At 36.7% G+C, this 14,439-nt stretch overlaps 1 protein-coding gene across 1 annotated transcript in view; it reads left to right on the top strand.

The window, feature by feature from the left end:
- The window catches only part of LOC121380503 (U1 small nuclear ribonucleoprotein 70 kDa-like), a 100,835-nt gene extending 93,057 nt beyond the window's left edge, over positions 1 to 7,778 (top strand). The window contains exons 9-10 of the mRNA XM_041509332.1: positions 2,578 to 2,729; positions 5,823 to 7,778. Of these exons, the coding sequence (XP_041365266.1) occupies positions 2,578 to 2,729; positions 5,823 to 6,190 (520 nt within the window). The 3' untranslated portion in view covers positions 6,191 to 7,778. The remainder of the gene's footprint in view (positions 1 to 2,577; positions 2,730 to 5,822) is intronic.
- Positions 7,779 to 14,439: the final 6,661 nt, after the last annotated feature.

The raw sequence follows: 14,439 nt of genomic DNA, 5'->3' as shown, positions 1-14,439 counted from the left end.
CCTTCATCACCCCAGCCTGGACCATTCACCTTGGTGAAAGCAATTCAGATTTCCATGATGAAAGTGAAGGGTCTGATTCAGAGCAATCAAAATGCTGTGTAATTTGTAAACAGTTTTCTCTACCAACACAGAAAATATGTAAACCTTGTGAGTGTCAAGTGGGTACAGTGATAAAGGTGATCACTAGAAATGTCTTGTATTCTCCAGTGATACCAAGGTTGTAAAGACTTCTGTGACTTCACTGCAGAATGACCAGCCTCGGTGGCGTCGTGGCAGGCCATCGGTCTACAGGCTGGTAGGTACTGGGTTCGGATCCCAGTCGAGGCATGGGATTTTTAATCCAGATACCGACTCCAAACCCTGAGTGAGTGCTCCGCAAGGCTCAATGGGTAGGTGTAAACCACTTGCACCGACCAGTGATCCATAACTGGTTCAACAAAGGCCATGGTTTGTGCTATCCTGCCTGTGGGAAGCGCAAATAAAAGATCCCTTGCTGCTAATCGGAAGAGTAGCCCATGAAGTGGCGACAGCGGGTTTCCTCTCAAAATCTGTGTGGTCCATAACCATATGTCTGACGCCATATAACCGTAAATAAAATGTGTTGAGTGCGTCGTTAAATAAAACATTTCTTTCTTTCTTTCACTGCAGAATATACTCAGCAAATTTCTACAGTGTTACTGTTCTGTATATTGAAGTTTATGATTTGTTCCAGTTTAAAATATCTTGCAATCCAGGATTTGTGTTCAGATTATTTGTATCGAGAATTTTTAAGTTATTGGTTTTAGCTACCTTTAACCATGATAACATGATGGTAAAATTACAAATTCTGGTGATATTCACACCAGTACATGCTTGATGATACATGCTTGATGTTCATGCTCAATAGTACGGTAACATTTATTAATATTTTGTCCATAACAGGCTGCAGGTGCACGAGTGATCGCGCTCGTACAGCGCACGTAATTTCAATTTGGCGCGAGTGAAAAATAATGCACGTTGCACTTAACAAACAGCGTATGTAAAATAATTTTGTATATCGATTTCCACTATTTACCTTATGTAGCTGACAGAAAGACCAGTTAAAGGGACATTCCTGAGTTTGCTGCATTGTAACATGTTTCCGACTAATAAAATATTTCTACGATTACACTTACATATTAAATATATTTTCCTGTTTAGAATCTCAGTGTCTGTATATTCAGTGTGTTTCTGGTAGTCTTAATATTTGTAAGAAGCCCAAACTGCCTTTTGTCTTCAAATAATTTTGTACGTACTAAAAAACAATATTTTAGGAAATAAGATGAAATTTAACCTAATACAAATATTAGAACGATCAGAAACACGTTTAATAATATAGCCACTAATATTTTATGCAGAAAAATATATTTGATATGTAATTACAATCGTTAAAAAGTCTCTGTTAGTCGATAACATCTTAAAAAGTGCAGCAAACTCAGGAATATCCCTTTAATAATACCATAAAAACATAAATGTGATAAGAACGATAGCATCCATGCAAACTTATAATATATCACCGGTACTTATCTTTGCTATACAAATCGGAAAACTGGTTTAATAGACATCTTCGAAGACATACCAATCCAATAAAAACTCCTTTGCCCATTTAATTTATTATGAATTAGAAACGGTGTACTTTTGTAAAGTAATAGATCACACGGTCTGATAAGGCTTACTGTACATATAGGAATTAAATAGTGGCTTCTGTAGCCTACACAAATGAACTTGTCACGGAAATCAGCAAAGTCGGTAAAATTGTCTCGATTAGTTCATAAAACAAGTTTCTTTACAAAGCTTATGTGAGGTCCCGAAAATGGTAAGCGTGTAACTTTTAACTTTCTTTAAAAAAGAAATGCAATTTATACAAAGACAAATCAAAAGTAAACAGAATAATAAAAAGAAGGAAAAGAAATAATAATAGGTATGTAAGAATAGGCCTAGGCCTTGAAATTCAAGACAAGTTGATTCCTACACACATTTACCTGCACATTCATCGATTTTTTTATTAACTCCATTCCTGATAGGGAAAAGAAATCAGACTACACTAATGAACCAAACTACATAAAATTAGAAGAAAACATTGGTTTATTGGTTCATTTTTGCAAGGTATATCTCTACATTTACATGTACCAATTACTTCATAAATTAATAATGCTTAGTTTTCACTTGCCATGGTTTTTCAAAAGCCAACATCTGCGGTAACTGAGAGTTCCTTCCCTTTGTGTATGTACATCACTGCATCAAAACTGGTATGTGTTTCTAACCGGAAATTAATAACTTGGGTGGGGATTTTTTATTTCACTATATGCATGAAAGCATGAATAACAAAACAGCAAAAAAAAATCGTTAGGTTAGACAAATGTTTTTATTCAGAATTCCATTTTGCAATAAGCCACACGGTAATAGGGTATGCTATGCTAATTTGAGAAATAGTTTCATGCAATGAACTACATTTTGGTCTTGTAAGTTACGGTTTGCCTGTTTCAAGAGGAACGTTGCTTGACTTTTTTCGTTGTAAATAATGTGTTTTGTAGTGGTGTTAATTATGTTGTTTGTTAGCATTCAGACTGATGAGAGACGACCACGGTCTCGCAGCCGGGAACGAGAACGACCGCGGCGACGGAGCCGGAGCCGAGACAGGCGGCGGAGTCGGAGTCGGGAGCGAAGACGATCACGCAGCAAAGAGAGACACAGAATCGAGATTCCTGACGGTAAACATTCCTCAAATAATAGATCATCCACAACTCTGTTAAAGAGACTGAGATTCCCGATGGTAAACATATGGGCTATTTTCACAAAAAAAGGGCAAATAACGGTTAAGACATTGCAGCTGCAATATTTTTCACAAAACAGCATATACTAGTAATGTAAATAAACGGGTGCATGTAAAAAGCATCACTTGATGCACTGGATATGATATTTATTGTGTACAAAAGCACATGCTATCATTATGGAATTGCAAAACTCCCTTAAAAAATTGTGGTTACCTTTAAACTGCAAAATGTAAGTAACCACTCAAAAATATACAAGTTTCTTAAATTTAATTGAAAATATTAATATAAAACTACACTGCATAAGACTTTACGAATGCATCTTTTTATTTTTCATTTTATTGTCTTTACCGTTATATTATCTATAAAAAGGACATAAAAATTGATTAGTATGGAAGTTATCTACCAGATGGCACTGTCAGATCTAAGTCAAGTTATTTTTAAAATACTTTTTTCAATGTCACACTTATTGTCCGTCTTTAGTCTTTTGATAAGCATGAGAAACCCATCATTTATGTTTTTCATTCAGTAAATCTGTTTTTAAAAGCAATTTGCATGATTGCATTACTGAAGTAAATTGCAGATTGAAGAGTAACTGCACCGTTATTACTGAAGTATCTGAATCTGAGCTCCATCGGGCATGGTCAGAAATACATGTAAATATAAATACATACAAAGTTCAACCAGCAAACGTTTCGCTAATGTTTGCAAACTATTTGATTGGTTCTGATGATGTCATTTGGTTTACTGTGAAGCACATAAACCAACCTAGCGGACGTTTTTCTGCTTTGTCTGGCTGAACTCGATCCAGCATTAAAGTGAGTTCCAACTAGGTCATTGCACTATGTTGATTGTTCATAGCACGTGCATTGCAGGGACCACTGGATTACAAGGGGGTGACAGCTTATACATTGTTGAACTGTGGCTATGGTGCGTTATAGGTGGTTTATTTTCAGTAAAATGTTTATACACTCCTACAAGTCGCTTGAAGTGTTATGGTCAGCCTGATGATATACATATATAGAGATCGTCCCGAAAGTTTAATACAATTTTCCGACATTTATATTAACAAAACATGCTACCCATTTCTGGTGCCGAGTGGTCTAATTAAAAAAACAAACACAAATTTTACCGATTTACTTGGGTTTGAAAGGGAGATCAGGGTTAAAAATTCAGAGAGAACTTAATCAACAGTGTTACGGTTGACGATAGTCACTTTTCACATGCTTGTTTTAGCTTCATACACAATAAATAGATCAATAAAATATCTTAACGTAATTTCATTTGAAATCCATATTTCGAAAAAGGTACGATTTTTTAATCACAAGATTTTCTTTAAACACATTCAGATGCAATAGAATTCTGTGTCACATGCTACTGACTGTATATAAAACAACCCTTACTATTTACTGGAAAGAATAACCAATTTGTCAGTAACAGTGTATCCAATTGTTAAAGCAAAGCTCTCCTCCTCTCTCTCTCTCCTCCTCCCCCCCCCCCCCCCCCCCCCCCCCAAAACCAAAATAAATAAATAAAAAAACAACTTTACAAAGTTTTTTTTTTAGGTGTCTTACCAGCACCAAGTTCAGCCAGCAAACGTGGCCAATTGGTTTACTGTGAAGCACATAAACCGGTCTAGCGGAAGTTCTTTTTCCGCTCGGTATGGCTGAACTCAGCCCAAGGTTACTTTTCGAAGTTGCTTATTCATAAACAACACATGGAATACTTTTGCCGATGTATTTTGCGCATTGGTTCAATGCTTGTATGGGTATTATTACTGAAGTACATTTCCGCTACTGACAAAAAGTTTTTTTGATTAAAAAGAACAGGTAATTCAAGGTTAGGAACATAATATCGGCGAACTAACCTAGAAATGTGACTTATTACTAAATTTGGCACACTAAATTACTGTCTTATTGTTATTATGTAAGAACTGAACAAACATGTTCCTTTCGGTTGTCTTTAGGGGCAATTTGGTTCACAGAAATGGGCCAACCACTGCTTGGCTCCAGGCCAGACTAGTCTCGATAAACCAGTATGTTTCGAATATGTACCTGATTAAAATGTATGCTACGTTTTTGAAGCCAGTTTAAACTGAAGCTTGATAACCAGACTATTCAAATATTTAAATACACATTCCAATGAAATTGTTAACTATATCTACAAGGACATAGTCCTTGGTACACCTGTGGCGAGGTGGTTCAATACGGAGGAGAAAAAGAAGAAGAAGAATATTTTTTTTAATTCTGTAACATTTTACTCACTGATTATTCAATTTAATAAAAATGTGGAAATATTTCACGCGAATCCAAATAGATTCGGATGTGTTATGCTTGCGCGAATCCTGGCACGAATCAGATTTGGAGATTCGCACAAATTTTTAGCCCAGGAGATTCTCTCTTGGTGACATATTTCCTGACAGAAATTATGTCGTTATTAAGAACATTATTTAAATTCTGCATTTCATTAAATATATTCTGACACTTTGATGTAATATAATTAAAAGATAAAGATAGAACTAGCATGTCAGTGCGGATGCTGTATATGATAAATTGTCATCCTCTAACAATCCCATTGCGTTACTGTTAGTCAATGAATATAGCCACTGGTATAAATGAATCTTACAACATATTGGCAAACAAAACAAATAAACTCATCATTCAGATTTACTTACAATCCAGAGTTGCAAACATGTTAACGGTACAATTGCTGTGGACACTTCCTTTTTTCCACGGCACATTTTTTGTCGTGGCCATTTTCTTAATTGCAGGGGTTGAACATGTCTGGCATGAAAAATAAAAACTTAGAAACAAGTGTTTGAAGGCAGTGCAAATATAATTTTTACAATATACTGATTTGTTTTAATATGAGATGATTGTTGTAGATGCCTGATGGATTGATCCACAATCATGATTACCTCGCAGCATCCTGTGATAGCTTCGAACACTTATAATTGTTTCACAATGTGAATAAACTGAATATTTATTTGGTCATTTTACCATTTCATATTTTGAAATAAAACCCTTTCTCTAGGTGATGAAGATGAGGCAGGCATTCGTAAGGAAAGAAAACGAGCAAGGAGAAGTAGATCCCGTGAACGACGGAGAAGCCGATCCCGCGACAGAAAGAGGTCGAGAAGAAGCCGCAGCAAGGAGCGGCGCCGCAAGGGAGAGAGGGGTGAGGGCGATGAATTCATTCCTGACGGAACTATCAAAACGGAAAAAACTGAAGATGATTATTTGTATGGAGGCCCAGATTTCCGACAGCAAGAATCCAATGGGATGGGCAATCCTGACCATTCATTCCAGAACAACGAGGAGAATGAAGAACCACCATCGGAGGAATATGACAAAAAGGTATTCATAACAAAACCCGTTGAAGAGGAGTTCCCATCTGCTTGAAGATTGCTTAAGACTAACAAATGATGAAGAAGCTTATATTTTGTTTCAAAGTAAGATTGAAATAAGATTGATTACAGCTAACAGCCGGGGTGAAAAATTGTTGTTTTCACATTTTGCTATTCACTAAATTAACCTCGATATTGTAATCTGACAAGTATTATACCTAGGGCTCTTTGTTAAAAAATATCATTAAGGTAGAAATGTAAACATCTTTTAATTGAAACAAAAATACACTGCACATATGCCTTCTGAAAGATTTTAATATCGAATTATTAGTTTATAAAATTGACCCAGAATTCTTAGTGCAATAAAAGATTTCATGTTGGAATTACCAATTGCTTTTTTTTGTCTGATTTGTTTTAAGATTGCACCATTTGTTTTGTACACAGCAAGCAAATAATACATTGGCATTATAGTAATCAGTTTGTATTAGTACTAAGTAGATACAGATTTATCACTTCTGTAGATTCTAAATAAATGATGACAAATAGACCAAAATTAAAACAATTATCACAATCTGGTACCTTTTATAATATAGTGTCAACTCTTTGGATTAATTTTGTACAACATCTAGACTTTATCTAGTCTAGACTTTATCTCATTAAATGTGTTCTACTTGAGATATGGCTGCTATTGTATCACTGGTATCAATGTCTGTGACCTAATTAAATTATATAATTGAACTTTAAATGTTAAATATAACCATGGATTTCAGTACTGTAATTTGATGATGTGTCTATTTCTTTGTAAAAATGTCATACTGTTAGATATATAGAAAATCAATACTTCAATATAAAAGCAATGTCCTAAGAGTTCAGAATTTTCAAATGAATAAAATATCTGCAATTAAAAAAGGGTTAATTATCTGGTACATTTGTACACAGCTGAATTGTTCAGATTTTTTTTTGATTTTTTTTTAAAGTGTGTTTATAAGAATCAAGTAGCGAAAATCTTTGTTTACAGTGTATTCTTGAAAATATACGGGGTTACAGAAACATGGTGTTGATTAAATACACTGGGTTACAGAAACAGTACACTGGTGTTGATTAAATACACTGGGTTACAGAAACAGTACAGTGGTGTTGATTAAATACACGGTTACAAAAACTTGGTGTTGATTAAATACACAGGGTTACAGAAACATTGGTGTTGATTAAATACACTGGGTTACAGAAACAGTACAGTGGTGTTGATTAAATACAATTCTGATACCATTGCTGCTAACCAGGGTTAAGTGATTCACTAGTTGAAATGGTACACACTTTTTTTTGGGTGGGTAGGGTGGGGGTGTCTGTCACAAGTGTTAAAAAGCAACATAATCCTAAAGTTTAGTTTTTGTAGAATTCAATCCCTTCATCATGACAATAAAAAGTGATACTATGATAGTGATCCTCATGGTCTTTTGAAAGGTTTGTTTCTGATTCAGGACTAAAATATTTTAGCCATTACATTATTTTTAATTTGATACCCAACATATTTCTGGTTGGTGATCATATAAAATGTGTTAATATTTTCCAGAAAGTTGTTTCATTGTATATATTGTATGTGTAAAATCATTAAAATGTTAACAATAAAATGGGCTGTGTTTTTTTGGGTTTTTTTGTACTATTTCGTTGAAATTGTTGTTTTAATAGTATGGCTTGCTTTGTTCATGCATTAGTTGTTTACCTATTCAGGTAGTTGTGACCATTTAAGGAAGAAATAATATGCCCTATATCAGGCCTTGTGTTTTGAAGGAATGTTAAAGCAAAGCCTTTGGACTGGTATGCATATTCAACAATACATAATGCACATTATTGCTTAATATCAACAAGTATAATTGCATAGTTAATTGATAAAACGGTTAAATGTGACACCTATTATATATAACGGGCGCAGCCATTTTGTACCATCCCAGTAAGATGTACCATCTGGCGAGCTGGTGGTTAAGTAATACCTAACGTGTCACGTCAGGAATTAGTCTTCGAACTGAAGAAAGAAAACATACCTGATTTTTGCGACTGCATCGCAATGTTCTGTAATAATATCCATCCCAGTAACACAGCAACGTGTGTATGTGGTTTATTTTTCAATACAAAATAAACCACCATTGTCAAAGTCTTGAAATAACTATTATGTACAAAAACATAAATTAATCCATGTACTGAAACAATAATCGGAATGTTTTCTTGGTCAATTGGTCTTTTCTTTCCGTGGTCTGTACCTGCAGTTCCTGATTAGCAGGTGTATATTTAGACGGTCCCCAGACACTGTGTCTAGACACACTAAAAAGACGTGCCTCTTTTATTAAGATCACAGGGTATTGTGTGGTAACCACACAGATACCCCTCCAATCGTAATGGGCATTATCAGCCACCCTGCTTTATTACTGTAAGTAATTCTGTAAAACCCTTGATTAAGTAGACATTCCCATCTAAAATAATAACTGACCAATTATGTGGTCCCAAAGAAAAGAAAAGTATCACTAGGATATCGTGAGTGGTCATTTTTGCTCCAATGTATCCTACCAATAGGCCTAATAATATGCATTTTTTCTTTGGTTTAAAAAAAAAAAAAAAAAATACTATTAACTCCATTTCGTTCTATTGATGCAAATTGAAATATACTACTCAAAAGAATTTAAGGGTCAAAAATTTATAACCAAATAAGTTTCAGAGTGTATTAGATTGATGATGTAAACTACACCAATTTTTTTATTTATTCCATATTTACAAAAAACCACAAATAAACGTCACTGTATACAAGAAAGTCACATGACATGCTGTCAAAGTTGAAGGTTGTCAAACATGGATTTTACACATTAGAACATTCGTTTAATAGTGTGTGAATCCACCCCTGGCGCGAATACAATCGACACATCGTTGCCTCATGCTGTTGATCAGATGTCTGAAGAACTCTTGGGGAATGGCCTGCCACTCTGCCATAAGAAGTTGACCCAGATCATGAAGGTTGGCCGGAGGGGCATGGTTATCCCGAACTCTCCTGCCTAATTCGTCCCAGGCGTACTCTATTGGGGCCAAGTCAGGTGAATATGCTGGCCAATCCATCCTGGCGATACCTTGTTGTCTGAGAAAGTCCGTTACCACCCTGGCGTGGTGGGGTCTGGCATTGTCATCCTGCAGAACTGCCCTGCCGCCAATCTGCTGAAGGCCTGGGAGAACCAACGGCCAGATAATCTCATTCAGATAGCGGATTCCATTCAGATTGCCATCCACCACATAGAGGGGGGTCCCTGTGGTGGATAGAGATGCCGCCCCACACCATGACGCTGCCACCACCGAACCGGTGACGTTGTCTAACGTTAACGTCGGCGAAGCGCTCCCCAGGACGTCTGTAGACACGAACCCGACCGTCGTTGAACTGGAGACTAAACCTGGACTCATCAGTGAACATCACTCGACCCCACTGAACGCGTTGCCACTGCAGATGAAGCGTGCACCAGTGACGTCTGGCTGTTCTGTGACGTGGTAGGAGTGGTGGTCGAACAGCCTGGCGACGGCAGCATAGAATATTGGCTCTCAGACGATTGCGTATGGATTGATCAGACACTCGAGTTCCAGTCTCAGTCCGCAGATTGTCACGTAATCGGCGTGCAGTGGTTGTGCGTTGACATAGAGCCATATTGGTGATGTAGCGGTCCTCTCTATTTGTAGTGCTTCGGGGTCTTCCCGAACGTGGACGATTTCGAACAGAATTCGTTGCTTGGTACCATTGCCACAGTCGGCCAACGACACTCTGACTGACACCAAGTCTCCGAGCAACATTTCTTTGCGTATTGCCATCCTGAAGCCAAGCAATAGCCCTTCCTCGATCTTCGATAGTCAGTTGAAGTCGTACCATTGTCGAATTTGGAGTGTGCACCGTACACGAACGCAAGCTTCAATTATACGGAAATTCAGCATTGGGAACATGGAATACACGTGCAAAGCGTGCAAATGAAGCGCTTTGTGAAAAAGAAATTTATGGGCACTTAGCAGACCTTTCGCTTTCGCCCTAATTTACGTGCAAATGTAAGCATGTTTTCGCCATTAGAACTAGTCGACAGTGTCAATGACAGTGGATTTTAATTCATTTATGGGTTGCTTAGACCCACTTTCGTCAAAATGGAACAATACCATGCGTGACATTATGGTCTAGCTAATATAATTGACATTCAGAAAATAATGTCGAAAATATCGTCTGACCCTTAAATTCTTTTGAGTAGTATATATTTAGTTAAATAGTTTATTATACTATCAAGTGATTTATGTTTTACAAGTCAGGTTGATGAAAGCGAAGCGTCTTGTCATAAATTTGAGCATTTGTTTACACTTCGCCCCAAGCTATACCACCGGTAGTCACAAAAACAAAACAAAATGGCTGCCCCCAGTTAGCAGGAATAATCATATATTTTTATTAACTCTAAAATTACACGTTTTTTATTTGTTAAAGTGTCAGTATGTGTTGGTGGTCCAGGTATGCATCTTTCCAACACATAAGGCTCTTGTTAGAGTTGACCCTACCTTTAAGTATTGCTTAAAACAGTAATTTTGAAACCAACTGCTACGTTTTAAGGGTAGACCAATCCTTTCCCAAAAAAATCTACATACAAGTTGCCTGACATGGATCAAATAGTTCACAATGCCCACATACTGAAATAATAGTCGGAGTGCTTTCTTGGTTAATTTTGGGCTATTTCTCGCCACAGCCAGTGCACCACGACTGGTATATCAAAGGCCGTGGTATGTGCTATCCTGTCTGTGGGATGGTGCATATAAAAGATCACTTGCTGCTAATCAGAAAGAGTAGCCCATGAAGTGGCGACAGCGGGTTTCCTCTCTCAATATCTGTGTGGTCCTTAACCATATGTCTGACGCCATATAACCGTAATTAAAATGTGTTGAGTGCGTCGTTAAATAAAACATTTTTCTTTCTTTCTTTAAGTTGATCTTAGGGCTAAGATCGCTTCATCGTTAAGACTGTCAGAATTACCAACTGTTGGACATATAATAGCTGATGTTTAACCAAATATATCTGTGTGCTTTTGTGGTGTCATTAAACAAAACAAACTTTATGTTCATCAGCAATTACCCTAAAAACATTACAATCATTCCATGCAATTGCAGGATGTGACAGTGTATCACAACTTCTGGGCCATAGCAAGAAAACAGTATGGAAATTGTTTGGAGTTTATTATGGTTCACTGCAATATGTGGCAATCTATAGGGACATTAATCTGCATGTTGTACAATATCCCTGATATAGAAACATACAAATGACAAAGCTTGTTTTGTGCTATTCTGCAAATCTCAATCCCAAGAAACATGCTTATTATCAGGCTATAATCTGGAATTAAGCAGACTGCCCCAGTCCACAACTTGCCGAAGAAACATACGGGATGAACATTTGTACATTCTTGTACTAAAATGTATGTCCATCTCACAAGCATGTTCTGAAGTAATATGGTAATGTACCAAAGAATGTTTCATCCAGCGATACAGTTGTAGAAATAAGGTCTACATTCTATAGGAATATGTAAATGCAGTGATGGTCACATCAAATGCATAAATGGCACTGATTTTATAAGTTGCATATGGTTATCATGTTGGTCATCACCACCACAGTGAAATTATTAGACTATAAGTAGGGGTTATTAAGGTTTTATGATACACTGGTTCAATTTGCAGGTTAATTCCAAGTTACTGCAATAACTTTTAATTGGAGAATTAGTGTACAGTGTGCATTAAGTGAAAAAGGCCACATTGTTTACTTTTTGTGGTTGAAAATTCATATTCGAGTCATTTCGATTTATGAAACCAACATTTCTAAATTATCATTTTAATAGTTTTCTTGCTTTTAACATTATGCCAAATATTAACTTCATTTGGAATGTGTTGTAAAGCCGCAATTTGTTTTAACTTTTTAGGGGTTAAAACCACAACTTTAGTTAGACAAACATCTTTTTCTGAATTTATGACATACATATGGTTTAAACATGTTGTACATAAATAATGTAACATGTCAAGTGTCCGTCATAATCGGTTCTATAGCTGGCATTTTGATATTTTAGTTTCAGGGGTTAAAAGTTTAAATTTAATTGGGGGGAAAAAAAATCTGAATTTATTACTGGTGCATTATGGTTTTAATGTGTTGTCCAAACTTCAAACCACATATTACATGTCACATATTGATTACAAGTCATATTGCCAAAATTTGTAGTTCAAATGTCTTGAATAGCCGCCATTTTGTTTTGGAATTTTTGGGGTTAAAACCTCAAAATCCAGCTGTTCACGAACTCGGCAGGAATGTTTCTCCACTCCTGTTCAAGGGCCTGCTGCAGCTGTTGAAGGTTCAATGGCTGTGGGTCTCTACTGTGGATGAGTCTCCCTAGTTCATCCCACAAGTGCTCTATGTGATTGAGGTCTGGCGACACTGCTGGCCAGGGCATCACATCCACATGGTGCAGGGTCAGAAATAGGACACACTCTGGAAACATGCGGTCTAGCGTTGTCTTGTTGAAACATCATGTGTGGATGCTGTGCCATGTATGGAATTACGACAGGAGCAAGGATTTGTTCCAGTAGCGAACACCTGTGAGGTTTCCATCAATAACATGGAGATCAGTTACACCTCGCCCACACAATGATACTGCCTCCCCTGTATCTGTCAACCTCCATCAAAGAACAGTCCCAGTGCCTCTCGCCTCGTCTGCGATTCACTCTAATACGCCCATCAGCAACCCTCAAGTTGAATGGCGATTCAGTAAAGAGGACAATTGCTCCATTGATTCCTTGTCTGTCCAATGGATCCATCAAGTCCATTGCAGACGGAATTGACGATGGCACGTGGTAAGAATAGGTCTCCTCGCAGGTCAGCGTGGCCGGATGTTGTAGGCTCACAGACGGTTCCTGACTGTCTCATCATGGTGGCTGCTTGAAACTGGTCAGGAGATCTACCGGTCCTGCACAGCCGCCATAACTCGTGGACAGCCGCTCCAAGGGCGGTCATTGGTGGATCCAGTGGCCTGCAAACGATTGTTCAGTTTCTGTTTAATGAATCTGGTTACACCAAAACGTCTGGCAATGTCGCAACTGCACTCCGATGGTCATTTTGTGATAGGCGTGGCATTATGAAACAGTATTTTATAGGCTCTATTTATTGGTTTTTCGAAGGTGTGCACTCATGAGGATACCCTAGTGAAATATCGGGTGTATGCATACCCAACAACTGGCCCACAGCGTGAAAATCATGTTTTCGGTCGTGACGTCACTCCGTCAAGTGACATGCGGCAATCTGAAACGTGTAATGTGTGGTACAGTGTGTCATGTATGCACAGTGGTTTTCGATTATGGTGAAATGGCACACTAAAAGAATATTCAAGATTTCAACATGCATACTTTCTTTTTTGGTTGAGTTTGCTTTGGAATTTTGCATTTTTACTTTTTCATATTTTGTACCCCAAAAGGTCTGTTTTCGCCTAAGATACATATATCTTAACCTATGTTGGATTATCTCAAAGGTTGGTGGTCTCTGCTGCTCCACTAACAGATATATCAACATGCCACAGGAATATAAAGAAAAATATAAGTCAGTAAAGGATATCAAAATATTTAATAATCATGTTTCTTGTACATAATGTGAATTATCCTATTTATTTGCATCTACTACCAATGAATTGTATATTGAAAAATGATTTTTCAATAAAAAAAACAAACAAAAAGATATGCATCAACAAAAATTGTAGAAAATATATCACAAGCTTTTAAAATAAATTCAGTATTTTTTATTAAAAATTATACACTTAAACACATATGTTTCCAGTTTCCCTTTTTTTGAACATGTGAAAGTTGCAATAATGGGGGTTCCCACCAAAAATATTTTTAAATTTTTGCTTTGAAACAAAAGGTTATACCTTCAGCTATATGCCTATAAAAAATTACACCCATATAATTACATTTATTAAGAGAAAAAAAACTTTTTTTTAAAGGGTATCTTGAGTGTGTCATGTGCATTAACTAGTGATGTCACTGTTTTATGTGTACACACTTTTTTTTCCACAATTCTAACAAAGATGGTGACCATGCTATATTTAGCCACAATTATTCGGGAAACCCCTCTTGTTGTCCAGTATAAGAATTAAAAAAATTATTATTCTTGAGTTTAATTATGGAAAGATTATGCATGGGATCGATTCATTTGTAGTTATTTAGTACAAATAAATGTGTAAATAATTTTAAATTGTAGTTTCAACTTTGACATAGGACCTTCAA

This window comes from Gigantopelta aegis, chromosome 9, assembly GCF_016097555.1.
Source record: "Gigantopelta aegis isolate Gae_Host chromosome 9, Gae_host_genome, whole genome shotgun sequence".
Taxonomy (NCBI): Eukaryota; Metazoa; Mollusca; class Gastropoda; order Neomphalida; family Peltospiridae; genus Gigantopelta; species Gigantopelta aegis.
The sequence above is the reverse complement of the archived record's forward strand: the minus strand, read 5'-3'. Positions and strand labels throughout refer to the sequence as shown.